Source organism: Oxyura jamaicensis, chromosome 2 (assembly GCF_011077185.1).
Source record: "Oxyura jamaicensis isolate SHBP4307 breed ruddy duck chromosome 2, BPBGC_Ojam_1.0, whole genome shotgun sequence".
Lineage (NCBI taxonomy): Eukaryota > Metazoa > Chordata > Aves > Anseriformes > Anatidae > Oxyura > Oxyura jamaicensis.
The window spans coordinates 123,025,502-123,052,253 of record NC_048894.1 but is presented as its reverse complement, the minus strand read 5'-3'; the positions used below and the strand labels follow the sequence as shown (position 1 = coordinate 123,052,253).

The 26,752-nt window shown below is 38.1% G+C and overlaps 2 protein-coding genes across 11 annotated transcripts in view; one reads left to right on the top strand and one right to left on the bottom strand.

The window, feature by feature from the left end:
* Positions 1-2,985, top strand: part of ARFGEF1 (ADP ribosylation factor guanine nucleotide exchange factor 1) — a 92,431-nt gene extending 89,446 nt beyond the window's left edge. The window contains exons 39-40 of the mRNA XM_035317788.1: positions 703-820; positions 1,538-2,985. Coding sequence (XP_035173679.1) covers positions 703-820; positions 1,538-1,702 — 283 coding nt within the window. The 3' untranslated portion in view covers positions 1,703-2,985. The remainder of the gene's footprint in view (positions 1-702; positions 821-1,537) is intronic.
* Positions 2,986-5,315: 2,330 nt separating this feature from the next.
* Positions 5,316-26,752, bottom strand: part of CSPP1 (centrosome and spindle pole associated protein 1) — a 65,019-nt gene continuing 43,582 nt past the window's right edge. For all 10 annotated transcript variants that reach the window (XM_035317797.1, XM_035317796.1, XM_035317793.1 and 7 more), the window contains 13 exons: positions 26,086-26,198; positions 24,723-24,872; positions 23,445-23,600; positions 22,590-22,694; positions 21,801-21,867; positions 20,301-20,421; positions 19,433-19,578; positions 18,170-18,310; positions 13,442-13,482; positions 12,056-12,119; positions 8,557-8,663; positions 7,704-7,854; positions 5,316-6,186 (listed from right to left, as the gene is read on the bottom strand). In XM_035317797.1, coding sequence (XP_035173688.1) covers positions 5,960-6,186; positions 7,704-7,854; positions 8,557-8,663; positions 12,056-12,119; positions 13,442-13,482; positions 18,170-18,310; positions 19,433-19,578; positions 20,301-20,421; positions 21,801-21,867; positions 22,590-22,694; positions 23,445-23,600; positions 24,723-24,872; positions 26,086-26,198 — 1,589 coding nt within the window. In that variant the 3' untranslated portion in view covers positions 5,316-5,959. The remainder of the gene's footprint in view (positions 6,187-7,703; positions 7,855-8,556; positions 8,664-12,055; positions 12,120-13,441; positions 13,483-18,169; positions 18,311-19,432; positions 19,579-20,300; positions 20,422-21,800; positions 21,868-22,589; positions 22,695-23,444; positions 23,601-24,722; positions 24,873-26,085; positions 26,199-26,752) is intronic.

The window sequence follows — 26,752 nt, the reverse complement described above, 5'->3', positions numbered from 1 at the left end:
GTTACACCTTTTGCATGAGAGAAAAAAGGTTTTGTCAGTCTTTTTTTATAATATGTGGGTACGTGAGCGATTGTTGTAAATGATTGCTTTTCTTTAAAAGGGAAAAAAATAGCATCACCTAAACCGTGCTGCCTGATTTTTTTCCTTTCAGTAACCTCAGCAATTTTAGGGAACTGATGCTGTTTGTTCTCATCTGTAGAAATGAGCACTGGCCTTCAGGAGCCTATGGGCACACAGAAGCTTTTGGCTCGCTGTTTTTTCATGAGTTTGAATACTAAGGTTCACCTGAATGTTTTATTTTACAAAGTCCTTCAAGCAATTGTTAGGGTAACAGAGGGCTTGAAACCATGGTGGTAACACAGTGGACATATTTCAAGGTTTATAGACCAATGAGCAAAGCTGAAAAACTACCTAATTATATCAGCATGAGCTTCATTTTTGAAGTCTACATATCATGCTGTCCCATGTATTTAAATATTCCTCACTAACTGTATCTGTAAACAGTGAGGTCCTAAGACTTTGGTTTGCAGGTGAGCAAAATCACTGCATTTTATTAATAGTCAGACTTCCAATACTTTTCATAAAACGATAAGTGTTGTACACGAGTGCTCTACATCGGTGTGGTTACAAAGCCAAAGCTTGCTCTGCTGTAGAGCTCAAAATAAGACGTTACTTACTAGTTTTTGTGTCTTCTCTCTCCAGTGTCTGCAGTGAGGCTCTGAGTTACTTTCTCACTCTTACATCAGAAAGTCATCGGGAAGCCTGGACTAATCTGCTACTCTTATTTTTGACTAAAGTCCTGAAGATAAGTGATGAAAGGGTAAGTAACTTGGGAATTCAGGTAATAGGGAGCTCGAGACCGGTTCATCACACGCTGTCACATACTTGTAAAGTTCCTGCTGCTCTGTAGGCAGTGTTTGTTGTGGGAATCTACATCTGCATTGCAACAGCACGTGATGGTTAGCCACAATTGCCGTGCAGAACTGGGATGCAGTGAGTGGTAAAATAAAACAGAAAATTTTAAGGATGCTAAAATCCTTTAAAGGTGTGTCCCAAGTTGCTTTTACCCCTTATGCTGAGGAGAAGGATTAGGATTAGTGGCCGATACTTTGTTCAAAATATTTGGAAATAACTCCTGATTTTACTTCCAGTGTTACATGTTGACCCCTTGACCTTCTCCAGAGCAACTATGGATTAAATAAATCTGTATTTAGATCTCCCTCCATTTCTAACAGAACTTTTCTGAAATACTAAGTGAGGGGGACAACTACAACAAAAAAACTTAACTGATAATGAAGAAATTCTTCCTTTGCAGAACAACGATTTGTAGGGATCTGTGTGTAGCTAGTGTGCATCTGTCAAAATTCTTCACAGCCGTCTTGGCTTAGCACTGCCAGCTTTAGTTATAACCATGTTTCTGCTTGTCATTGTGGCTTTCTCACCTCAACTTGGGAGGGTATTTAAAATTCTTCACTTCGAACAGGCCTTCTGATGTGTATTGATGCATAAGAATAACTTCTGTCTGTTTTCTCCTCAGTTCAAGGCTCATGCATCGTTCTACTATCCCCTGTTGTGTGAAATTATGCAGTTTGATCTTATTCCTGAACTTCGAGCTGTTCTGCGAAGGTTTTTTCTGCGGATTGGTGTGGTTTTTCAGATATCCCAACCCCCAGAACAAGAGTCTGCAATAAGCAAGCAGTAGCAGAGAGTGACTGGGTATTGCCCTGTGTAGAAGTTTGTACTCCTCAGCTAAATAAAAGGACCAGGTAGCTGAGCCGTTCTGTCTGGGTTTCCATAACAATGGTTTCTTTGTCTGGCAGTGTGTATCCAAGGATTAATGGTACAGATGCTTACAACTGTAATTAAGGCTTGCAACACTCCAGTCCCTTTACTTCCTGATGGATTATCTCTATCGGTTTCTCTTACCCGGCTCATGCTGAGCGTAGAGCCGGTTTTTAGCACAGTCCTCTCGTCAGCACGGGCTGCAATATCCTTTACTGTCCTAGACAGCAGCATAGCAAGAGATGTTTATGGAGGGTGTGAAAGGAAAATGTACCCAAAGAACTATATATGTAAAGGTTTGAGCTTCTGCGAGAAGTACAACTCAGGAGAGCTGTATTTTGAAGGATAAAATGTTTATAGTGAAAAGAAAATGGAGATTATTGTTCATGGTAAAAGATATTTAGCAACTATGTCTGATATTCTTATTCTAAGATTTTTGCACACTCAGGCTGTCTGAGACATTGGTAATCATCCTTCTGTGAAAAATGTACAGAGATGCAGGTCTGTAATATAAACTCTCTAACACTATACAGTTCTTCCTGAATTGTTTTATTTCTGTATTATTGATTTGCTGAAAACCCATAACACTTTATTGTTTACCAAATGCACTAGAAGTTTGGGTTTCTTTTTTGGGGTTGTGATTTTCTTTGGTTTTGTTTTTGTTTCATTGTAGCCCAGCAGTTAGTGTTGCTGACTTCCGTCAAGAACAGAGGTAGAAATATCACGACTGACATAACTACCTGTAATATACTTGTTTTAGGGCTTTTCAATATAATGAGCCATTGAAATGATGATCCTTCAAGGACTGGAACTTGAATCACTGCAAACAAGTCTAGGTTGTGTCTGCTGTCACATGTTTTTTGTTTGATGTAGATTTCACTCTTATGTACAGAATTTAATGTTGAATATATTCAAGTAACAAATCTGGCATGGTTTGGGGATGGTTAAATTTATTGGCGATGTATTCATACTGTGAATTGTGCTCTGATGGTTAAAAGACAAGATTGTCAAGCATTCTGTATTACAATGGATGTAGAAATTTTTTTCAGATGGACAAAATGTATATGGTACAGATATGTAAAGTTTTCTATGTAAAAAAAATTCTGTACAACTTTCTGTACAATATTTGGTTCTCATCTGGCATATTCTAATCAGGTTATAGGTCAATAAAGTTTTTGAACTCTTTCATCAGTGCAATCAAAACCAGTCTAACCCACAGCACTTGTTTTGTAGCTTCCTGTGCTTTTCATGCTTCTGAGGACCAAACCCCAGCCATGGGGGAGCAGAAGGTCAGCTATCTTGGATTGATCAGGATGGCTTCTCATTGTTAAGCCAGTACAGGGTGAAAAAGAAAAGTTTAAAAAGCAAAAAAAAAAAAAAAAAAAAAAAAAAAAAAGTATTTGTAGGTGGACTAGTCAAATGAACCCTGTAACACTGCACAGATAAAACTAAACCACTGCCTTCTGCTTCCTAGGAATTAAAATCAAATATGAACCAGGTGAGAGCGTAGGGCTGCATGGGAAGGAACAGCAGAGGTAACAGTTCATGCTGACTCAGAATACATCAGCAACCTAAGCCTCATCCGTGTTTTGTTCTGTAAGTAAAAGTGGAATTGGGTTGTTCTGCAGCGATTTCTTATACGAAGACTGAGAAGGTCTGAAGGAGCCTGACCTTGGAGCGGGATGAGTCTGTCTCTCCCTGCTGAACTGAGAGGAGTGAAACATAGCATGTTGCAGCAGGCTGTGAAAGCGAGAGTAAGCAGCTCAATGGAATAGCTCTGCAGGAGCCAGTGCAGGGAATTAAAAGGCGTGACCTGTGAGTAGTTCTTTTCTCATAATGTTAATTGGGGTGGAGCAAAAGCAAATTGAATTTCTTGATCTTGGAGAACTGAGGTGAGTTTAATTAATTTTAATTTAACTGTCTTTCCTAGGGGGCTGTTTTTTTCAATTATTTTCCAATTTGTTGTGTAATGTTCCAATTTTAAACCACCTTACAGAGGTCTTGCTCACCTGTTTGCCAGTGACCACAGATAATTCTCAGAGCAAGTCTAAAGTAGCAATTATAAAGTGTCCCATCCCTGAAGGGTCTCTCCCTCATGCCTGTACCAAACTGGGGTCTTGGTACCATTATTAAGGTGTTCTTGATACTGTTAGCCAGGGCACTGTTAACAGCCCTTTGTGTATCTTAGCTATGGTATCTGCCTAGTTCCTGTTTAAAGCTGTGGTCAAGATTCAGCATGCAGTGCCAATGGGTACAATAGATACTCAAGTTGTGTGTGGGTTTTCTGCATTTTTGTTTGGTGAGGGTTTTATTGGTTTAACCCATACTGCTTTATTGTTCTGTTGTGTGCTCCCTGGTTTAGTAATGTTTGGTGTTTTTTTTTTAAATACAAGGCCTTTTCATGCCCTACCTTATTTTATTGCTTGAGTAGCCTAGTAGCTGTTTAATCTTCTGTTCACTGAAGACAGAACTACTGTAGTATTACTCTTGCCTACCTCTCTAGTTCTTGCAGTGCCAAAACTGTATGAACTACTCTGGCTCTCAGGTTCAACCTGCAGCTCTCGACAAGCTCACGGCCACAGTCATTATCAGCAAAGGGGGTTGGGTGTCAGAAATACTTTAGTCATGTTGAACTGAAAGGAAGGTCAGGGGGTTGTAGCTGCATTTATTTTACAGATGAGACTTTCATTTTTCTTTCTCAAATCATGACAACCAAGAGTAACTGAAGTTTTGACACACAGAAAAAGGTGAAGGAAAGCTGGGGAGGAGCCTTTCTGAAGGACCAAGCCAGTGACTGGTTCATACCAACTTGCAGTGCACCTGAAGAGTTAGCAGGCATCAAGCCTCAGGGATGGCTGGCACATGACGTATTTGACCTATGAGACACATGAGGTGGGCTTCAGCACGATTATTGTAAAAAGTTTTCTTTTTGCTTAAAGCTATTTTGGGATTCCTACCTTTCTGGGAAATTCAGACTCAAGCAGCCCTGAGGTACAGAGTATGTACTCTGGGCAAGGTCTCCCATTATGCTAAGACGTGTTCCTAGCCACTGCTGTCATACCCAAACTGATGGACATGACGAGCATTTGGGCTGATGAGTGACAGCCTGATGATGCAGTTCTTGCTGGGAAGGAACATGCTAAACACACAAAGAAACTTGGCAATACGACCTTACCGTGCATCTCTTACCTGCCTTCATCACAGAACAGCTGTGGACAGAAGCTTGAAGAAGGCATTTTTAGTAAGTTTCATACTTTTTACACAAAGTGTTTCTTCTTCAGCTGGTAAAAACTTTAGCCTCTGGCCAGGAATTTCTAACCCTCAGAGAAGGCACATCCTTACCTTTACCTCAGTTCATGGAACTCTTAGAACCTTCAGTCTACACAGCCACCTTCCTACAGATCTGTGCTTTTATTTGGCAACGTTTCCATGTGGTCTTCCTGCTGCTTTGGAGATGGCCTTACCCTTCTAGTCTGTTCATAAGTAAGTAAGCTGAAGCAAGTGATAAATGAAAATTAAAGTTGTCTTTCTTGGTTTTTAGTAACAAAATAATTTATTTATTAACTCTTAAATCAGAAACATAAATTAAATATATGCAACACTATCTGCATTTCCAGCATGTAACAAGTTAGAAACATACCATACAATGTTAATAGACTTTTTTTCTTCCATAAAACTGTTTGCTGACCTTTTGAGCAGGGCTAGCACTCACCACTATGAAAAGCAAGTGCCCTCTTCTCAAGTTATTTACTCTTTTGGTAAAAGCTTAAACTATACCCCCTGCCTTGAGTTCCTCTTTCCAAACAGTTTTTGAGTTCGGCTATAAACAAAGCTAAAAAATAACTTTGATTTAATATCAAATTCACACACACGCTGTTTTTTCTGGTAAATCATCTCTGAGGCTGAAACTAACTCGAATTAAAAGTGCAAAACCCACTGGACTATGACTCCAATTCCACTGTGATGTAATGTGTAAAACATCCCTGCTCGGAGAGTCTCCATTACAGTGCAGCTTCTCTTCCTTCATTATTGCTATCATTTAAGTTACAGACGGAGCCCCACACTATTTACATGAAACAGAACTACCCCTACGAGAGAGCGTAAAAGTGCAGTAGTGATAGGCCGGGACAGCCCCTTCTCTGTGGAAAGGCACAGCTGGTTTCCACACGGGTTTGGTTCAGCCGTGCGCGGTTGAGAGGCCTTGCCAGCTGAGCAGTAAGGTGTTCTCGGGGGAAAGCTTTGCTGGGCTGGGCTGCTCGGCCATGAACCTTCTGAGCGTTTCCGAAGTGCCAGGTCGCAGCCAGGGCTCTGTTGCAATGGAGTCACCGGAACCAGGCCGCTGGCCGTCTTTGGATGGCGTGCGCTTCAACAGGTCCTCTGCTGCTCCTAAGGAAACATCGTCACCTGGGGGGGGGGGGGCAATGAGCGTGTGTTGAAGGAGAAGCAGCTTCACACAGCTAGTCACAGCATTACTGTCACACTGACCGTGCCTAGTCATCTGGAATAAAGGCATGAGGAATAATGCCGTCACGTCACGTGTTGCTACCTAACACGCATGTCAGATGTTCTGGGCCCAGCACAGTCGGTAAATCCTGCAGGCCTTCCATGGCTAATGCCACCCCTTCCTCCCTGTGTCAGGTTGACACGGGGCCACTACAGGGAAACTGAGTGCACCCGGTAGACTTGCTTTCCTAAAGCCTCCTCTTGCAGAGAGGAGTCAAATCTGCCAGTGCATATATGCATATATAAATACAGAGCCATTAAGTTACAGCCTTACAGCCGCTCTTGTAGAGAGAGCCTCCTTAAGCTCAAGAAAGAGAAATATTTTAACACTGGTAAACCGCATAAATGCAAATAAATGTTCCCATCACATTCCAGCACAGCTAATAATCTTCAGGCAATGCCATTCTAAAAAGCATTTAAAATGGATGATGCCAGGGAGACTGTTAGGGTTGGTGGTGTTTCCCAGCACAGTTCTGCCATAACTACTGCACCTTTAAACTTGTCTCAGGTTTGGGGGACTGATGCTTGGCCAGAAGTGACCAAAAAGACAAACTCTTCACTGGGAACCTAAGATAAAGTAATTATTTAAGTTTTCCAGCAGCTGGAAGTAAGAACAACTATGAAGAAGAGGTGATAGAGAATGAGGGCAGAGAAGCAAAAGGAGTTCATGAGGCAAAAATGTTTGGATGGACTAAAATTAGTGAAGCATTTGGGTAATACATTTGTTTAGAATACAGAAGCAATGAATATGAATGGTGGTTTGGGTTCGTTTTTTAAGGACTGAAATATCACAGCAAAATGGTTATAATAAACAAAAACTGAACTGGTTGTAAGAGTACCCATAGCAACAGAATCAGAATAAACTGCCAGCATCTACACTCTCATTAAGTTTAGAAAAAGGATACTGATACTGTAATTACCTAGACAATATAGCAACTGCCCTACTGAGGAAAAAAAAAAGATTTCAGTCTCATATGAAAGAATTCTTTAGTACGAAATGCATCAGCTGGGTCTCAATCCATGTGAGAAATTAAAGGCTGGGCATCCCATCGACATCAGTCAGAAGTCTGATTTCTTTCCACCAGCATGTCAGCTATGAGTTGGGTATCCACATCCTCCTGGTAGCAGGGATACACTGCCCACAGGAGGTGTGGTGTAGACAGGACAGGTACAGTACTGTGTATGGCAGCCCTTTGAGGCTGATCAGACAGGAGTTACTCTTCTAAGTTTACTCTAAAATACTCTGTTGAAATTTTCGGGGCAACCTCTTGCAACAGTTACAGCACTCTGTAACTAATTCGTGCTTGAGCCAGTTGCTCTCTGCTAACCACAGGCAGTATATTATCATTGGATCCTCTAGCTCATGTCATTACTTAATAACAGCATTTCCTACCTCGGCTTTAATACACAGAGCATACCTAGGTGAGCAGACTTCTGCTGGAGTTCAGTCAGTCTGCGCAATCGTTCCTCATTTTTGCCTTTCATCTGATCAACATCAAGGCTGAAGTTGGAGTGCAAAGAAAGGTTGTCAGGCTGCAGCAACGGGGTCTGGTCTCGCAGAACATCTTCCTGCAGAAAACACAAACATGCACAAATCCTTCAGTAAAGCTGCTTTTGGCTGGGACAGGGTTAATTTTCTTCATAGTAGCTGGCATGTTTCAAATTTAGGAGGAAAATAGCATTGATAACACACTGAAGCTTTAGTTGTTGCCAAGCAGTGTTTGCACTGAGTCAAGGATTCTTCTCACACCGCCCTGCCAGCGACGAGGCCGGGGGTGCACCAGGAGCCGGGAGGGGCACAGCCAGGACAGCTGGCCCAGGGACCAAAGGGACGTCCCACACCATCTGACAGAGTATGGGCAAGAATAAAACTGGGGGAAGTTGGCAGGGGGCAGCCATTGCTCGCGGACTGGCTGGGCATCATTTGGCCACTGGTGAGCAATTGCACTGGGCATCACTTGTTTTGTTTACTCTTTTTCCTTTTTTCTTACCGAACTGTCCTAGCACTGACACGTGAGTTCTCACACTTTTACCTTTTACAACTCTCTCCTCCATCCCACCCTGAGGAGCTGAGTAAATGGCTGTGTGGTACTCGGCTACCTGCCAGGTTAAACCACAGCAATAATGTACATGTGTAAGCTAGTTGCCCTTTAAAAACTTGCACCCTCAGTACCCATATCATCCAGCCACTAAGGAACCACAGGAGCTGTCTGACAAGGTTACCTTTGTGCTCTACCTTCATATTCAAGTCCATCTGCTTATCACACTTACAGTGCGCTCCAACGCTTTCTTCTTTATTCGTCTCCTCTCCCTTGCAGAAGGTGGAAGCTGTGATGATAAATTAACTTCTAAGGCTGGAAATGTTTCTCCATTAGCACCTGCAAAAAGACAGGGGAAGTCATTTTCAAAGAGATCAAAATTCTACAGTGTTCAAACCCGTTTATGCTTTGAAACAGGTCAGTACTCGACTTCACCACAGGTATCAGAGCAATGTATTTAACAAGGACTTCTTGCATGGCACCAGTGCTACCCAGAGGCACAAAAAAGACCAAGGTATCACAACAGCAGCAAGGGATGAGCTTCAAGCGAAGGCAGGGAATAGCTTCCCTAGAGACGAGGCACTTCCCATCCCACCGATCCAGTGCCTTACTTCACCAAATCTTGTTTGTCCCTAGACCTTCCATGAAAACAGTGAGTACTCAAGTGAGTACAAGGGAGAACACGAGGCAGTGTGACAGCATAAAAGATACAATCAGATGGCAAGAATGTTTGGGTGGAATGAAATCAGCAAAGCGTTTCCGTAATACATTTGCTTTACAAGTGTACTAAATTATGTATGTAAGTAAGTTGCATGGAATTTATGATAATGTAATCAGTTCCTTAATCACATCTTAGTCATATCTTGGCTTTTTCATGGAATAGTGTGTTAGAATCTGTTCGTACAAAAAGAAATCCTAAGTTTTTGATCACCTCTCTCACATTACAGCGGTGGTGTGGGGGCGGTTAAATCCATGTTTATAACATAAACGAAGCCAAAGGTGACATCTCTGTTTCACACTATTTTGTTGATTTCCCTTTCCTTTGCTAATTCTGGCAACTAATTCAGATGCAGACTGTTTGAAGCAGTATTTTTTTCTCCTGCACCAGTAACTGCTGCTGGAGTGCTGGTCTGTGGCTCTGCCGCTGGCTGGGTGCAGTCAGCAGGCTCCGGGTCCTGGCTCAGTCCCTCTCGTACCCCGGTAAACACAGCCTTCACAAAGCAGGAAGGATCCTGCATGAAGGTGACCATACGGAACCCACTGCCACCGATTACTCTGTGTGACAGTGAAATGATGCTTTGGAAAGGCTCTTAGTCTAGTATGACGCATTAAGTTAAAAAAAGCTAAATATGTACATACATACAGATGTACCCACACTACAGAACAATTCTGCAGCATTTGTCTTAACTTATTATTTTTTTAATGGACATTGTGACCTTAATAAAGCACAACCGTGGAAATAATGTTTGTTTTCATTTGCTAGCAATTTCAAAATTAAATTTTAATGAAATACAAAATATTTCGTTATTCACGAGTTTCAATAACCTCCAACTTCAATTTAGAAATTAACTTCTTATGGTTAAAAACTGCAATACCTCTGTTTTGAAAAACAAATTTGATCTCTGCTAATAACAAGGAAATTCAGACACAAAAACAGGTAATTTTAAAAAATGTTGATATTACCTTTTTTTTCTCCTAGAAATAAAGATTTGAGTCCCTTCTCCTCTCCTACCTCCCCCAGTTTCACCGGAGGTAGAGCACAAAGCATAATTTTGAAGGGTACGTGGCTGACAATCCATTTATCGGAATCGGAGTTACAGGATCAGTGCTATTACACGACAGTGCTATTAGACGACGACAGTTTGTTTAAGCCTGTGAATTTATTGCAACGGAAACAAACTAGAAGCTACAGAAGGGTTTATTTTTACCCCTAGTGCTTTCTCAGTGTGCGATGTCAGTAGCTCCTTTAAGCATCTTTCGTTCTGCCGTGCAGCCATGCCCTCAAATCACTGCATTAACACTAACGAATTGTAGGGTTTCAAGCGACAAAAAAAATGCAAAATGGATAAAGCTCTATTCCCGACTGAGATTTCTGACTGTAGGAAAGACAAATTCATTGGTAATGCTGTTATCCATCACCAAATTGAGTTAAATTTTAATCTCATGTTAAAAACAATAGTAATAATAAAAAAGTGTTATTGTTTTTCCTAGGAAATGAAAAGCATTATTAAAATCCACCACAAGTAAAACTGCTACACAAAAGGCCCCCAGACAATGGTAGCACCACAGCTCACAGAGCAGGTAGCCCACAGATAATGACAGTTTTTAATCTTCATTTCAGGGATGGAAAACCCCGGATTCAAATTCAAATCTCCAGCAGGTATTTATAAAGCCCAAATAGCACAAAGAGTAAAAAGGTTCTGTTAGTGTCCACAGAACATGGTTTTTAACACCAATAAATGATTTATGGAAAAAAAGACCGAACAAAAAAGTGTGAATGGTATCCTACACTAACCATCGCCTCACGAAGCTGCAGGAAACAACTGGAGAGGGAGGAGAAGGGAACAGGAAAGAGGACTGTAAAATCCATGAACCTTTGTGAAAGCGGCTAACAAAAGAACGAGGAGCCCCACGTTGCACAGGTGGCAGATTCAAAGCAGATGAAAGGAGATACTTCACACAAGAGACAGTGACAGACGTGGAAGTTCATCCACACCATAGTGCTGATCCCAATTCATGGCAGACAACCTGTTGAAGACCCAACTTATTGTGACTTACTAAATACAAACACATTTGACCCAGGAAGCCCCTGAGCTACGAGTCACAGGAGGCTGAAAAACACTCTGCCATCCTCATATTCTTCCCCAGGCAGCTCTTCTGGCTACTATTAGACACAGGGTATCTTGCCAGATTCCAGACCCTCATATCAAGGGGCACTAAACACCTTTTCATCATTTGGGCAGTAGATAACAACTAGTATTTCCCAGCCTGAAGAGTCTAATGCAGACTGAAGAGAGCACCGAATGCATTGAAAAAGTCTGAAAGCAACATCCTGAAAGCCCTCCCTAATGCCAGGCTCTGTTGTGCACTCCAGCACCTGCATGAAATATATTTCAAATGAAAAATCCTGCTCTTAAGCAAAACCAGAGATTATAATCATCAGGATATAGAAACATCTAGTTTCATTAAAAAGCTTTTGCAGGAACCTACTGCATCTCCCTGACAGCAAAGAATAAAAATCCTTGTAAGATTATTTCCCATAGAAGACAGAAGAGAATTTCAAGGCACTGTAATACCTATTAATGGAAAAATAGCACTTAGAGACCTGGGCTGATCGTTTTTTTGTTTCATTTCTGATTTTTAGTTAAAAAACAAAACCCAAAAAAAAAAAAACACAAAAAGCACCCCACAAAACCAGAACAGATAAGTTCCTCAATCCCAATCAGAGCACTGTAAAGGAAGATGCTTTCTCATGAAAAGATGTGGAGTAGTGTGAGGCTACTTAGCAGCACCATTAATTTTAGGCGTGATCTACCCAAATTTATTGCAGTACGACCCCCTAAAGATCTACGTTTTTATGTGGAGCTGTAATTCTCTAACACTAAAAATCACTATTGCTGTACCCACTGCGACTTTCAAAGCAGCAATAACCATTGTAGAGAAACAGCACTGTATTAAGTGGCGTGTTTGTACATGCATCATCCTACAGTTAAAGAGAGCTATAAACTCACCAATAAAAGCACTGTCAGATTCCAACAGGGAATTCTTCAAGAACTCGTCAGAGTCGTTTCTGAACTACAAAAGAGAAAGAGAAAACACGCCAAGTCAGATGTCGCCGTATCTTTTGGAGGCCTAATGATAAATAATAGAAATTGAACATTTGCTGAAGTTCTGCAAAATAGATAGCAGCTATGCAGTGCTCTGGAGGCTATAAAGGCTTTACCTTATAGCTACAAAACAATACATTTTTAAATATAGTTAAGTTCTCTGGAAGCATTAATTTTTTGACTTTCTGTAGCAACATCATTTGCTGAAATTGTCTACACGTGGCCGCTGTAGTGGTGATGTGTGTAACCCACACGTCCACCAATAAAGGCATCCTAGTCACTCTGCTTGAGTTTTAGAGAAGCCAACACGAGGTGAAAACCTAAAGACAGCTTCTAAGGTTTGTACACACTTCTGATCAAATGAAGAAAGATTCCTTACGTTTCACTTATCCCACCAGATACAATCTGGCATTAAAATAGCAACTATCTTCATAGTAATAACAAGCACTTAAGAGCATTGCTTACAGCTCGTGGCGTAGTTGCAACCATTTGTTACAGAAACCCTACTATGAAAATTTATGTTGAAAATCACACCAAAATCAACGTAATAGAAACTATCAGAGGAAATGGAACAAGAGAAAATTGTTACGGTAAATCATTGCTCTGAAGAAGAATTTCAGGTAATCATTTACAGCATTAAAATGCATTAAGGTTTGGGTTTTGTTTTATTTAAATAATGTTTCACTTCTGTATATGGTTACAGTATTATCCTTGAGGCTAATGGCTTGGCTCTTGCACAGACTTTTATCTTGCAGGGTCCCACAATCCCATGACACCACTGAACTCGGCTGTTCTGTAGTTGGGTTAGTAAAAGATTCCAAACTGACAGCACTTTATTGTGCTCCTCTCACTACATCAGAAAATAGACATCTAATCTGAGGCACCGGGTCTAATTATTTACTGCTGTGTGAATCACTTGAGTCATCCAAGTTCACAGCAACTGCTACTGGCTTGGCTTCTGCTAGTAATTCACGCCCCCAGCAGCAATCTAAGATCACATGAATACAAAATAAGTACTGATGAATATGCAATAAAAAGTTAGAGTATCAAACTATCTCTGTATATGAAGATAAACAACTTGTACATCAAATTTAAAGCTGTTAATCGTTGTATTAACAAGTGACAGAAATAAATAAGCTTGCTGTCTTGTTACTTGCCTGTAATTCTTTCCTCCAAATTCTGTATAAGCCACAGAATTTAACAATTACGTCTCGTGTTTGAAAAAAGCAAAGTAATATGATTTTAAAAAATAAAATAATTAAAAAAAAAAAAAAACTGTTTTACTCTTACCAGTCCCATGGTTTGTAGGTTACAGCCAGGAGCAGAATCATCTTCAAGAACCACGTGGAAAGGGACAAAATTGTAAATATTGGCAAAAAATCAGTTAATACCAAAACATAACGTGCTCATAAAACTTGTAACATTACAAAAAAAAAAAGATGCATTACTACAGCTTTCTTTAAAATTATTTACATTTCAATGAGTCCTTTTAAAATATTTGAATGCAATGTTCATGGCAGTTTCCTTATGTCAGTTTAAGTAGTATCAGAAAAATCCAACAGAATTCAGTAATATATTATTTCTGAGAATGCTGGGCACGTGCGTGCCCTTGTTAGGGCTGGATTTATCAGTCTCTCCCAAACAGCAAGCACACCTTTCACACCAGAACAATGTGGCTCACAGCTAACAAGATCAGCCATCCCTCACATTGCTCAAAACCTGATTTGATGACTTTAAACAAATTTTCCGGCAGAAGGAAGTAAAACTATTTTTGTTGCTATTGAAAATCAATTCTTTTAGAAGACAGAACCATGCTTCATTAAATGCTAAAATCCCACTAAATTGTACTGATTTCTGAAGAAGTTCTCCGTAACAGTAGGAACCAGTTCAGTGCTATAACAATTTTTTACAGCATTGTTGTGAAAAGTTCATGTCCAAGTGTTGAATAATAAGGAAAACCTTTATTTGTGAGATGGTAGCATGGTTTAAACCATCAAACCAACACATTAGGGCGCAGAAGTCTGCTGCATGAAGACTTGGGTTTCTGTTTCACCCTCTCGTGTTTCATCTACTGAGACCTTAAGATCTTTATTTGTTATTTGAATTACTGCATCTTAAAAGATAACCAGTTAAACAGCTAACAAGGCTTTTTAAAAAAATAAATAAATAAATGTATGTTCTGCACCCTGTGGAATCCCAATGCAACTAGAAAGTGGAACGAGAAAGCACACCAGGTTAACTATATCCAGATAAGACAGAATTGAAACTTCCCAAACTATACACAAGAACTCCAAGTATTAGGCCTTCCGACTGTAATAAAGATTGTCCTCCCTTCCCTAGCATACGTATTTTGGTATTCTTACCCTCATCTTCACAGATATTTCATATACTTTTCTTTTAATAAATACGTTATTGAATCAAAAAAGGAGTTATCTATATTCAGCATCCCAGTAGTTGCTAGCACTACATGGCAACACCTTAAAACTCCATCTGAGCTCCACAGCTAGGACACAAAAGCTAAACAAGGGAGAGAAGTCTCACTTTCATTTATCATGTCTTGTTTAAATTTGCTATGAATCAAGTGGGAAAACAAACCAACACAGTATTGAATTTCAAATCTAGAGCACCAAAAATGAATTCCTCCTTCATAATTAGGAGTCACCTAAGCCCTACATTTCCTGACCCCAGCTTTGTTTCTTGTCATTGCTTTTAGTGGTCTATCCAGAGCTAGACAGAGTCAGAAGTCTCACTTATACGTACTGAAGCTAGACATAGTGATGGTTTTGTAGTTAAGACTCATGGATACTCAAAAAGAGTATCTGTTTGCCAGGAACAGGCAAGTTTACCTAGCTAAATAGTTGTATCTCTACCAGCAGAACTAAAGACTAAGGATGTACTCCCCTAGGTGGGACATCCCAATAACGGTGACTAGCAAGAAGTCTCAGAATAAACTCCACTGGATGAAATCCTTTCTTTTGGCTTCTGTCAGGGTGCAATAATCAGATGCGAAGACTGAAAAATGCCAAACTGAGCGAGTATACACTCAACATGCTGAATGTGCAGATTTCAAGGGAGGTTGAGTGTCAGTGATCATTTCACAGAGGAAAGCACTTGTCTAAGGATTAAAAAAAAAATCTCCCATCTGGAGAGCACAGAGGACCATCCTGAATGTTAACCTAACAGGATCTCACGCACACTGGAAATATGAAGAAGCCCAAGCAACAGGAAAAACTTCAGTTAAAATCTTCAAATAAAATATTTAATAATGCACATCCTATTTCTTGCAACTTTGTCTAGCAAACTTACTCAGTGTGTACCCGACCCTCTGTCTAGCATCACAAACCCCAGCACGCTGGCTCTCGCTCCTTGCGGACTGGCCAACAGCCCACTCCTGGTAAGGCACTCCAGTCAAGCAGAGCCCAGAGCTTCAGCTCAACTACATCAAACCTCCTTCCTCCTGTGCCTCTTCTCCCATCTCCCACAACAATAACCATCCAGAAGACTGAAAAAGACTGCCTTACTTATAGAGACGTAGCAAGCATTTAAAAAGACTTTGGACATATAAAAATTACTAATTTTCCAGGTTCCACTAACAGTCAAAATATTTCTCTTTTATGTAAAGAGAAAAAAAAAAAAAGGAAAATAAAAGAAAACCATAACAGTATATAAAGCCTGTAAGGTCAAGGACATGTATATATAGTGTGGGAAAACAGGCAAGCCTTTGCCATTACAGCCTACAATATGGCATCTTACCCACAGTACAAAAACACATATTGCTTTAATTCATCTTCCTTTCTGCCTCAAATCAGACAATAAAACTGCTCATCTGTTTTCAGTGAGGGGAAGATGAGGAACTTGTCTCTGAGGAAAATGAACTGGAAATACAGAGATAACATGGTAACTAATTAATTACCTTGCTCAGTACACAGCGACAGGCTATAAAGTTAAATGGCGTTGTAAAGCTGTAAGAGAGATTGAGAGAGAGGGAAGGCTGCTCAAGGATCCTCCATAAGCATCATGGGGATTTTAAAAATCAGCTGCTTGGATAACTAATCTAAACTGTCGCAGGAAATGCCTGCTTAGGTTGTAACCATTCAAGCTTGCATTGAGCATTTAGCATTAGCTTATGTCTGAAATGACTGCTCATCCTTAAAATGAATAAAAAAAGGGCAAATTTGCTTTCTAGCTGGTGGAGGTTCCTCTCCAGACAACATTAGATTAAAGCCTTCTCAGACTGGCCTATTGAAAAATATTCTAATGGAGAATAAATTAAAAAAAAAATTAAAAAATCAAGAACACAGTTCTCAGCTGAAGCTAGTGAATTATTTTTCATCATTTCCATCAATCCCAGAAAGGGCAAGACTGAAAACAGCCCTATACCCACAATTTAGACATTATGTGATACCAAAGAACTTGTAATCAGCTCAGATGATGTTACAGATAGGCTTATTTGAGACTGTGATTTTATTTTATACCTAGGCAACATTACACACATCACTTGAACACCAAAACATCTGTCCAAGAAACAGGACACCCTGCAATGCTCACCAGTGTACCAAATAAAACACCCTTCATGTAACTCTCACCTTCTACATCTTGGTATCTGTTTTGTTAACCTCTCTCACCTATGGCTATATCAACAGGTAACACCACCATCAAGCCTCAAAGCATGACCAATAGTAAGAGGCATTCAACTTTTCTAAATATTTTCCATATTTACACTTCACAATTTTACATACTCCATAAAGCTTTTTAACCTTTATCGTTTTGCTTCCTGCTGCCCCACCTCAGTAATTAAATAATTATTTGAATTGATAATAAATTATGTTAATTTTCCCCAAGACAGATGTGTTTTGCCTGTAACAACAATCAGTCAGCCATCTCCCCACTCTCAGCCAACAAGCGAGCTTTCTCCTTTCTGTTTCCCCTACTTTCCCCTCACCCCATCCTGCCAAGGGGTGGTGGTGAGGCAGAAAGCTTGCAGGAAAGGAGCTGGGTGGCAGTTCTCTGCTAGAGAAGGCTAACTCACCACAGAAATGAACTTATTTCATTCTGAGAAATTTAGTAGGGCTGGTGTGAAATACACAGACAAACCTTTTCTGAGAAATTTGTATCGTAACTTGGTTTTGAGTGTCATTTGTATAGTTGCAACTCCAACTTTTGGAAAGGCTGAAGCAGCTCTCATGCTATTTGTAAAGAATATCTAAAATAGCTTGGGATACTACTCTTTCATGACTGTAACACATCAGAACGAACACTGCATTTGGAGTTAAGCAGAGCATGCAAGAACAGGCAATTACATTTATTTTTCACTATTGTTGTCATACGCAACAGAAATGTTTTACTATGTTAGGATGTTAAAATTTTACTATAGTAGGATGATTTCTGTCAAGGAAGACAAGGAGCATTTAATTCCAGAACCTCAAGCCCGTCGTGACATCTTACGCGTGGTTTCTAAAGAAAAACCTGCCTAAGGATACAGATTTCTGAAACTATGAAACAGTGAAATCATGACTGAAAATACGAGAAATCTAATACATTACAAAAAGCAGAAAAAAGAGACAAAGCGGAACACATTGGCTGCAATTTAACCAATTCAGTTTCAAAGCCATCTCCTTCCTCAGAGAGAACTGAAGAAATGCTGTCAGGAACTTACCTGCTAACACTTAACCACAAATCATAGATTTTATTTTATTTTATATTTCATAAAGAAAACTGCAGAGCAAAAAAAACTTACCAACCTACTTTTCTCTTGCATTTTTCTGAAGTAAACACAAAACAGTAGTTAAATTACTTTCAGGGAAGCAAGGAGAACTAGGCAGTCACACTAATAAAAGTCATTCAATATTTCTATGTTCTACATTAGGATGGAATTTCAGCATTCTGGTGCTTTTGTATTGCAGAGCTGACAGTAAACGTCAAGGAAATAAAACTAGAGCTGGCATTTTTTAAACACTTACCAAATACAAAAACAATAAACAAAATCATTGAAATCATCTCGGTCCATTCATTCCTTACCTCCTGTTTCTCTCCTCATTCTCATTCTGTCAAGTTTCTTCTGCTGCTCCCTCAGTAGTGCCTGCTGTTGAATTTCTAGAGTCTGATCATCTTTTGGAGGATCAGGGTACATGTGTCTCAAGCCTATGCGTGTTTCAGAATCTAGAACCAAAACAGGAAATTTAAATTTTGATTTAAACTAATACTTCTGAAAAACATCTTTGAAGAAGCACATACAGATACAAAGCCAAAAGAAACATTTTTTTAAATGGTGACAATGACCAATACGATGAGCCACCCTAGCAATGGTTTTATAACTTTATTACAATACCAAAAATATTTTTTTTCTGTTTGAGTAGAAACAGTTTCAAAGAATCATATTTTGTTGGGGTGTAAAAATCAAATTCACTCTACTTTCACACTTACTACTGCTTTTACGACTTTCTACTTACATCACAGTACCAAATGCATAATAAATCCAGGAAGCAAGGACTGGAAGCTAGATGCGTGTCCTGACTGACAATTCTGTATCACAAGGCCAAATCTCTTTTGAACCTCACGTACATGATAGGGAAGTAGTACAACTCCAGAAGCAGAACTATTGAAGGATGGGTGGGCTCTTTCCCTGAGTGTTATAAAGCACACTCTTTAGGATAGATGTAAGAGATGCATGTCAACATACCTTCACTTGAAAGGGCTTGAGTTCTTGTTTAATTTCAGGATGTGTATACAAGGCCCTTACAGAAAAATAGCAATATTGTCTTCCCCCAAAATCTAGAAGGCATTAGAAATTTAGAGTGTGTCTAAAAATCTACCTATAAATTTTATGTGACTGGCTTGAATCTTATAATAAACAATTTAACAGAATTTCCAAGGTTAACAAAAATCCAAACTTAACAGAAGTTTACAATTATTTTGGAAAAGAAAAAAATATTTCTAAATCAGAATTACATGCATTCTTTAGAAGACCACACACTGTGTGCCTATAAATGCTAGTAAAAAAAAATTCTGAAAGGTTTCTCCATCAACTAAATTTCAGGTAGATGTGCAGTGACTGGCCATAGTCACCATTTCATGGTGCAGTTTCTATGTATCAACAGTTAAACTGCAGACACTTGAAGAAATGGCCACACAAAGAGACATACACACATACAAAACGCTGTCGTTGTGTATGGGCAGAAGCTGTGAAGAAGCTGGTTTTTGCTTTCGTCTTTAAATGCTGGGCAGCATGGAAGATAATAACAGATGTTTCACAACCTTCCTTCCTCAACAAGATCTACCTGCCTTTGTATTTAAGTTCATTAAAATCCCAGATGTTCTGTATATTGACAGGATCTTGGGCATCCCTCGATGAAGGTCGCCTTACTGGAGCCTGCAGACGAAGCCTGGCCATTTCAAATATGTCTTTTGGATTCTTCTCTCTCTTCCCACTTGAGAAGTGTGTAAAACAAAATATAGTTTAAAACTGTAATATTCACGAATTCCATTAAAACATAATTTAATGCTACTTATATCCTTTATTCAAACAGTGTATTTATAATCCCATAAATAAAGCTATTGCAACAGGAAAACAATTTTGAAAATAGTGACACTGTATATTGTGTTACAAGAAGGAATAATCTACTTGAAACCAAAAAAAAAAAAATCCTCTTACTTTATGGAATGGAACTAAGACTGCTGATCTGATGAGTCTTTTCCAACTAATTGGTATGATTACCTAATACATTTTGGAAGCAAACCAACAAGTTTTAAATCAAAGAGGCAGGATTTTAGGAAATAAGTACTTCCACAGCAGCATACTATTCATCAGATAATGCAGTCTCCAGATCCAAGCTGTGGTCTAGGAAGAAAGGTAATTCAATGAAATCCTACATTTGACATCTGTTTTTGGAACATTCTCCAAGATTATTATAACCTCCAATGTTACCGGTGCAGCCATTCCCACAATAAAATTTAGAAAGATCTTGGAACAAACAACCAACCAACCACATACATTAGAAAAATGAAGAGGATTTTATCTACAAGTTTATGTATGCCTTTATGTTTTCATTTCACTCATGTATATTAGCCAACTAATACTAGCTACCAATATACAGTAGCCTTGAGTTACTGAGCTAAAGCTAACTTTTAAAAATTAAGATGAAATTCTTACCGTGTAATTGGTATATCATCATCACTAGCCACATTTAGCAACTGTTCCTGCAGCCGCCTCTCTTCACTACGAAGCTGTTTCCTCATCTCTGATAACTCATTTATCACATTCTTTCTTTCCTCTGGAATTTAACACCAATAATTTAAAAAGTGCTAGAGACACATTTCCGCCTACCTCCGAAATGTGAGGCATGTGAAGCTGATAAATTGTTAATTAAAACAAGGATTATATAAACACAAGCATTTTGTAAACTAGAAATTAGGGCAGAGCTTGTATTTTAAGACAGCAGAAGGATCAGATCACCACAAAAGCAAGAAGCATCCCAACTTCAGTAGCAATGTTTTGCTGTATTTCAAACAGGAAAAGCTATGAGGCAAGCGGGTACTGCCAGTAAATAGCCTTATTTTGCTATTAGCAAATGTACAGTCCTTAGAGACAGAAGACAGGAGCTGAGGTGGTATCAGCACATAAAACCCATTTCCTGACTCCCACTGGATAGTTTAAGAGAGCGAGATCCATCTGCCTAGTGCAGTCTCTTAACTGTTAAAAAGTTCTGACTTCAACACCTACTTTTAGGTGTGTGTTCATGCTGACTTTTTAAACCTACTTTTGGTCTAAGCTGTCTGTTTGCAATCAGGACAGTATTCCTCAAAAGTTATAAGTTTTAAAAATTCCTTGTTTTCCAAATAACACACTAAATAATCTTGTTGACCATCTTCTAGCCTGCATCCAGAACCCAACAGGAAAGCAAGTTTTATTAGCTTAAATCCTCCAACACACACGTTAGTTCAATTTCCCTCATGACAGATGATCTGTCATTCAATTTCCAAGAGTTGTATCAAGAACCCCTTTTCTTTCCGTACAGTGCAAGAGCCATATTCTCCTCACAAGGGACCCAAGTACTGACTGCATTTGTAGGACAAATACTCACTGTGATATTCCATTTGGTTTTTAGTTTATACTTGTAAAACAGTATCAAAAGAAAAAATACTGCTTTTCACCCACTATTTGCCAATATAACCAACATATTGAGAGAGCAAAGAGGATCTTCCCTGCATGTCTGAATTGTAAAGCTACCAGTGGAAGCAAAGATGAATTTAGAGGCAGATAAATGAAGGAAAGGAGAATTTAAAAATCAGGAATGAAATACGCTACAGATTGTTAGTCTAATCCATTACTCAGCCAATGCAAAACTCTCCCATTTTGCAATGTCCTGTCACAGAACTAGTCACCACAGTCCTGACGGAAAGATTCCAATATTTTATATATATTATATATATAATTGATATGTTCCAATATTTTATATATAAAATTATATATATGTGTAAATACTTTACACATACCATAGCGATACACTGATAATACTCACTAACACAGAGAAAGCACATACATAAAAATTCAAACTTCCTAAGAATTCCTTTGAGAAAAAGAAATGAGATTTGTAACTGAGACCAATTCCATTGTAACAGAAAGTGAACTTGCAATAAAGGCAATACCTACCAAGTGCTCGCAACTGGTTTCTTCTAGCAGGGACAGGTGGGGAAGGAACCCTTGGTGGTGGAGGATCCTAGTGATCATAATGAATATGAAATGTTAATGTGTCAAAGTAAGCAACTATAACAGACAAAATAAGGAAATAATATGTAGTTACGTCCAATTCATATTAACTACCACTGTTACTGGAAGAAAGAATAGTAACCTTACAGGTTGTTAATAAGTAGGGTTTTTGTTTTTTGTTTGTTTGTTTTAACCTGATCTTTAAAAGTATAAATCAAGTCATTATGATAATATTAAAGACACTACTCAGAGATATGGACACAGCTACTAAGTGCTGCAAAAACATACAAATAAACCAACCTTCTTCCAGAACTTTTGCAACATATTGGGAAAACAACAGTTTTAAATAATAAGACTTAAAACATTTTCTGAAATTGCACTGTATCATTTTCTGGCAAAATCATTTTAAAAACTTTTAGCCTAGTTCATACATATATTTACTAAAAAACAGTTTTCAATAAAAAAGTTAGAAGTGTAGAAGTCAGAAGTGTAGTAGTCAAAAAATGAGGTGCTCATCTCTACAGAAAATATGCGTAAAAAAAGACACCCCCCAAAATTCTTACATTTTTAATAAAATTGTACATTGCACTTCACAGCTATAAGACTGGCTCATAATAAATACTGTCTCTAGTCATCCCAGTGAACAAGCTGGCAAACAGGTAAAACCTGGTAGGATTTCACACACTTCACTGTCTTACACAAGTAAGTATATGTTGACTAGAAAAGTCATACTTGTGTATAGTAAGATACACGGCTTTCAGCAGATGGAATCCTATCTTCTTTTCTTACTGATTTGTTCTGAAGAGCGGGAATGATGGGAGATGGCTGCCTTGAGAACTGCAAGGAGAAAAGTAAGATAAAATACATTCCTATAGATTCTAAACAACTATTATGGACAGGAAGGATTTTTTAACATGTTTCATTTGACAGGAAAATGATTTATTTATGTGTTGAAATATTTTTGTATTTATTTTGCTTTCAACTTTTAACCTCATAAAATGATTGCAAAAATTGTTTCATGTGATTTCATTTACTCCCTAGGAAAAAAAAAATACTCATTTTTTGTGATGCATTGTTTTCATTCATTTATGATTAAGTTATACTTCTTGTTTTCCTCTAGCCACTTCCATTGTGTTTGTCCATTTAAGAGAAATGTTATGTAGAAATATAGCAGAGATACAGTTCTGTACTTTACACAGATTTTGTCTGTCAAAATTCTGTGATGGACTTGTATATCATTCAGGTCAAAGGAAAATAATTAAATTACAAAGAGCATCATTGTTGATGATGAACAATCCCATCTAGTTCTCTAAACTATGTAACTTTTTAATTTGTGTTTGGGCCTCAACAAAAGCAGGCCACAGAACTATATTTGATTTTTAAATCTACTGTGAAGAGTGCAGTTTACTCATATGTATATGGTTTTACTGTATTTTTAATGTAAACCTGATCAGCAAGATAATATTCCACTGTAGTATGTCTGGTTTTTCAATCAGCTCTTCTCCATGAAATCATTCTCTCTCATTAAAAGTCATTTTTAAAACTTAGGAAAAAATATTTGTATCTTAGAAAGAAACTGAAGCATACCATCTTCTTTTCCTCTTCCATCTTTGCTAATTTTTCCTTCTCCAGATATAGTCTAAGTTGTTCATCTTGCTTTTCTTCTTTTTCTTTTCTTCTTTTTTCTGCCTCTTTTTGTCTCTCTTCATCTAATCGTATTATTTCTTTATTTTTCAATCTTCGCTGTAATAGAAACATTATCAGTACATTAGAAAGACTCAACATTTTTAAAGTTTTGCTTTGTTTTTCTTGGAGAAGTTAAAGCTACACATCAAAGTGGTTAGCATGAAATGAAAAGCATATTTCATTAAGCTGACTTCAAGCATTTGAATTAAAAACCATGTTATGCAAACATTAAACATCTGCAGTCCTGGCCCAGCGAACATATAACAGAATTTCTAATAACTTCAATAAACACCAGTTGGTGTCCCATGTGCTACACAACAGTAGTGCCCACAGAGAAAAGTTATCATCCAGTCACAGTTTCAGTCTTGTGTCTGTTAAAAACGATACCTTCTGATAGCTTCCTACACTATGCTAGTTCTGCTCTACTTATCCAGAAGATTCATCCAACTAAATTGCACATACTAGAGAAGAGTATCTAGAATTTCTGTCTTAGAAATTCTAAAGTCCTTTGTCCTGAACTGATCTTGCAAAACCATGCAGGGTACTGAAAGATTTTTCCAGCTCTGATGGAGCCCTATCCTTGTCTTACAGTTATTTATGAAATTCTGAATTATGCAAATTATTTCATTTTTTCCAAACCTGACAAATAAAGCTTTTCAGTTAGAATGAAATCACAAGTTTACCTCCATGAAAAGTACTCATTAGGCTTCCTTGGCATTCTTCCAAAACAAGTAATATTGATATCTCATCCTGGTCACTTCAAAAAAAATAATTCTTTCTGAAATAAGCTACATTAAGAATGCAAATAATTCGTTGAGAGCTAGATGTAAGGGACTAATGAAAAAAGCGTTTGTTTTTAATTCATTGATTTGATAATGCTTTTTATGGGCCTCATTAACAATGTCCTTTAAATATGAGATCATCACTGTCAATTACAAAACTGCAATTTTCCTTAAAAGACTTAATTAACAGTATTTCAAGTTGGTAGCATACCATAAAGAGTGAAGAATATGCTAGTTAATACTGACAATTTTCTACCTCTCCTCTGGCTAACAGACCATTTTAAAAACAAAGACAATTTCACAGTACACGTCTCAGTTTACCTTCCTAATCTAGAGGGCATATATTACAAAGGGTTACTTTAGGGTGAAAAAAAGTCAAGGGATCAAAATATTACACCTCCTCCTCTTTTCTTCTTTTCTCTTCCTGTTCATCTTCATATGCTTTTTGAATTCTCATTCTCTGTTCAGCCAGTCGTTTTTCTTCTTTTTCTTCTTCCATTCTAAGTTTTTCTCGCTCTGCTTCTTCCCTACGTCTCTTTTCTTCTATCTAGAAAGTAAAGCGAAAAAGTATTCATGTGTCAATAGACAGCAATAATCTGAGAAACAATGTTTACCATCATGATTTTCTACAGAATTTGGAAGCCCTACTTGTGCAATCAAAGATTGTAAGGATCAACTGAAAGAATTCTAAAGCCAGTCTTACAATTCAGCTTCAGAATTCATTTTAAATGAGACAATATTCTATTATTTCTTTTTAGCCATTTCTTTTCTTATATACTGTAACCACCATGGAATCACAGAATCATTAAGGTTGGAAAAGACCTCCAAGATCACCCGGTCCAACCATCACCCTACCACCAATGTCACCCACTAAACCATGTCCCTAAGCACCAGGTCCATCCTTTCTTTGAATACCACCAGGGAAGGTGAACACTAATTTTAAGTGCAACTAGTAAAACCTGAACATTCCTTAACACTTACTCTCCTCTGGATATGCTAGAATAACACTTTTTAAATGGAATAAATAATGAAAGATAGGAAACACAAACAAACAAACAAAGACATAGAAATTATCTTTTTCAGTTCCACAATTATATTTATAGACACAATACTGACTTACTGAAACCAAAGGTCTGACTATTCTTTATTCTTTTTGGCAGCACTGTACATGGAAAAGGACTCAATCTTTTCTTTTTAAGGAGATTCGTATCAAACTACTGTATAACATTTCTACTCTTAAATTATCTAGGATTTCCTTGATATTGACATTTAATTACATTAATATTTAATTTTCATACCATGAAAGTATAGGCAGTGTTTTACGGACAGAAGACAGGAACTGGTACAACAACAATCTCACTTCATTATTGTCTCAGTGATCACTATTTCACTCTGACACACATGCATATGTAGCATGCTGACATCCAAGGGCAAATGATTTTCTTTATATATTTATGTATGTAAACTTCCACTGTATGCACAGTTTGAGAGCTCCAAACTGTATTTAGAGAGTCATATTAGGAAAAAAGACAATCTAAGTTAGCGAAGCCAACTATTAAGAGCCTCACTTTTATAGGTATTTGTAAGGCAAAACCAAAGAGACTCAATAGCAAACAGCTCTCAGCACATATCTTGTGTACAGAATTGGCTATGCCTGGATGAAGTCTTTGGTCAGCAGAATCTGATGATTTACTTTGCCTGTTTACCCCTCTATTTTTTATTTTCAATTATTTAAGATGACAACTGGTGCACATACTCACCTGTAGACGAAGGAAGTTCTTGTATGACTCTTGTCGCTTAAGTTGTTGTGGAGACAGGGGTTCACTGAACACATTACCCCGAGCAAAAGGAGAGGTCTGTGCAAATGTAAAACCTAAGGGGGGGGGGAGAAAAAAAAGTTTCCAGATAAAAATCAAAGCAAATTTAAGACAGCAAGGCAGAGTTGAAGAAGCAGGAATCTGAAACACTTCTTTCACAAGGTAGTTTATGACAGCCATAATTCAAGGCTTTAGCTGAAAACAATAGCTGTGATTAAAAGTTTTCACATTGTCTGCCTAGAACATCTTAACTGCTCAATTAACAATGTCTAAGCCAGATGTCTTTTTACAAAACAACATCCACAAAAGATTATGGGATATCATAAAGCAAGTCATTAAACTGTAGATTGCCCAGTAGAATATATATCTAAAAAATGCCACATTTAAATTAATTAGAATAGCAAAGATTTTACATTTCATAACTTCATTGCTTGCCATTACACTGTCTTAACACACACAGTGCTGTTCCTTAGGTTTATTCAATCTTTAGAAACAGAAGAATAGGTAAACAGAATAATAAGTTAAATTAGCAATGGATGCTACAAAAAACAAGGCCAAAATCTGACAGATAAAATTCTGAGCACTCAGAAAACTGAGCTTTGCCATTATA